This window comes from Notothenia coriiceps, unplaced genomic scaffold (genome assembly GCF_000735185.1).
Source record: "Notothenia coriiceps isolate Sejong01 unplaced genomic scaffold, NC01 NC01_scaffold00022251, whole genome shotgun sequence".
NCBI lineage: Eukaryota > Metazoa > Chordata > Actinopteri > Perciformes > Nototheniidae > Notothenia > Notothenia coriiceps.
Genome location: NW_011354952.1, coordinates 1 through 1,829, shown reverse-complemented (window position 1 = coordinate 1,829; position 1,829 = coordinate 1). Strand labels below are relative to the sequence as shown.

Genomic DNA, 1,829 nt, shown 5'->3' with positions numbered 1-1,829 from the left:
CCACGCAAACACTGCGTACGGCTCCTTATGGGTACTGCAATTTTGAAGAGCTGGAGCGGCGTTCCGATGCGCTCCGTTACTCCTTTCAGACGAGACATAACCACGTGAAGACACGTTACGCTCGTGTTGTGTTCAAGGAACCTGTCCTTGGCCAGGAAAAACAGGCACTCGCTTGTTTAATTATTTTGCGATCTAGATTTCTTCTTTTTGAAGTGAGAAGTTGTCCGTATAAGTCGGACGGACGGACGGACGGACTGACGGACCCCCCCCCAAAAACGAAAACTCTTCGGTTCTCCACGAATTACACAAGTCACCCAAATCAGCGTTAAAAAAGCGGGAGGCGCCGAAAAGCGACTAATTTGCATCACTGAAAGAAAAGACTAATAAACTATTCACACAGCTGTTATGGAGCTTTACCTGGCTTCTGAATAACAGCATTGCAGGCGTTTGCTATCTCCTCCCGTTTGGCCTCATCCGGGTACTGGTTGTCGTTGAAGTAGCTATAAATAGACAAAGAGAAGCACTGATTCAATTAATTTCCTGACACAAGGACGATGTCAACAAACTGGATTTATGTATGCTGTAGAAGCTCGCCAAAGCTGAGAGTATGAAGAGTCACACGCTGGTTGTCTAGACGTTTCCTTGCACAGGTTGCAATATTTCCTCAACTCCATGTGGAAATAAGGAGAAGTTATGAATGTAATCTTTCATATACTTCTTCCTGCGCTCACCTCTCCATCACGGCCAGGCACTCTTTCCTCCAGGTGAAGCGGCTACCTCTGCGCAGGCGGAAGGTTCCAGGGGCTGTGCTGATGGGGGGTGGGGTCTGCCTCCACTCCATATCCTCCAGAGGTAAGGGAGCAGGCCGCATGTTCAGAGTGGCACCTGTGGGGGGGGTTGTGTTACAACTGAGAGTTCCGCCACAATCAGCCCCAGGAACATGAAGTCTGTGGTGTGTTTTTGCCACTTGAAGTCTGGGAATAATAATGAGTGAATTGGCGGTTTTTACAGATGAACTGCAGCACATCCTTTTAAGAAAATGCATGTGAGAAAGCACTTTTGCAAATCTTACAATACATTACTTTCTGATTATAAACTGGAGTGGATAGTGCTGACAAAGACCGCGCTGCCTCGTCCCAAATCACGACCACAGCAGAAAGAGAAAAGAATCACAAAAGGTTTAATTTGCAGTAAAACTACCGCAATTTTCGGACTATAAAGCGCACCTGAATATAAGCCGCAGCAGCGGCATACCACTCTCGGTTCCACTTTTACTCGCTACCTGTCTCCCTCTTTTCCGGCCTCCAGCTTTTCCTGCTGGAACCCGCCGCTTAAAGGTGGGGGTCCGCGGACCGGCCATAGAGCCCATAGAGTTAAAGGTGTTGGCCGTTAGCTGTAAAAATCCATAGATTAGCCGCACCGTTATATAAACCGCAGCGTTGAAAAATAGGGAAAAAGGCGCGGCTTATAGTCCGAAAATTACGGTAATTAAATACGCCACGTTCTTGCTAACCGTATGCCTCAGTATCATAACCTCATCTGGCACACACATTGTGAACCAGTCCTAACTGGGTCGCCCAGCAACAGGGCGGGTTATCAGACCAGGATGAGCGGGACATCACTATCTCTGCAGCGGTGATGCGTGCGTGCGTGCGTGCGTTGGGCTGGGCTCCGTCTGGACAGAAATAGCAGAAAGCAGTTTCCACTGTGCTGTTGGCAGGGCTCCTATCCGGAGCACGCAATGAAACATGTTGAGCCTAGAAAATGCGATTGAGCGCACACTTGAACATTTTTGAGCACAGAGAAATATATTTTCTCTCATAAAACTC

The 1,829-nt window shown here is 48.1% G+C and overlaps 1 protein-coding gene across 1 annotated transcript; it reads right to left on the bottom strand.

Moving 5' to 3' along the window:
• Window positions 1–403: 403 nt before the first annotated feature.
• Window positions 404–1,241, bottom strand: LOC104953901 (homeobox-containing protein 1-like). The gene is made up of 2 exons (XM_010780936.1): window positions 732–1,241; window positions 404–500 (listed from the first exon to the last, which is right to left on the bottom strand). Exons 1-2 carry the CDS (start codon window positions 1,043–1,045, stop codon window positions 404–406), a joined length of 411 nt encoding a protein of 136 aa, XP_010779238.1. The 5' UTR covers window positions 1,046–1,241.
• Window positions 1,242–1,829: the final 588 nt, after the last annotated feature.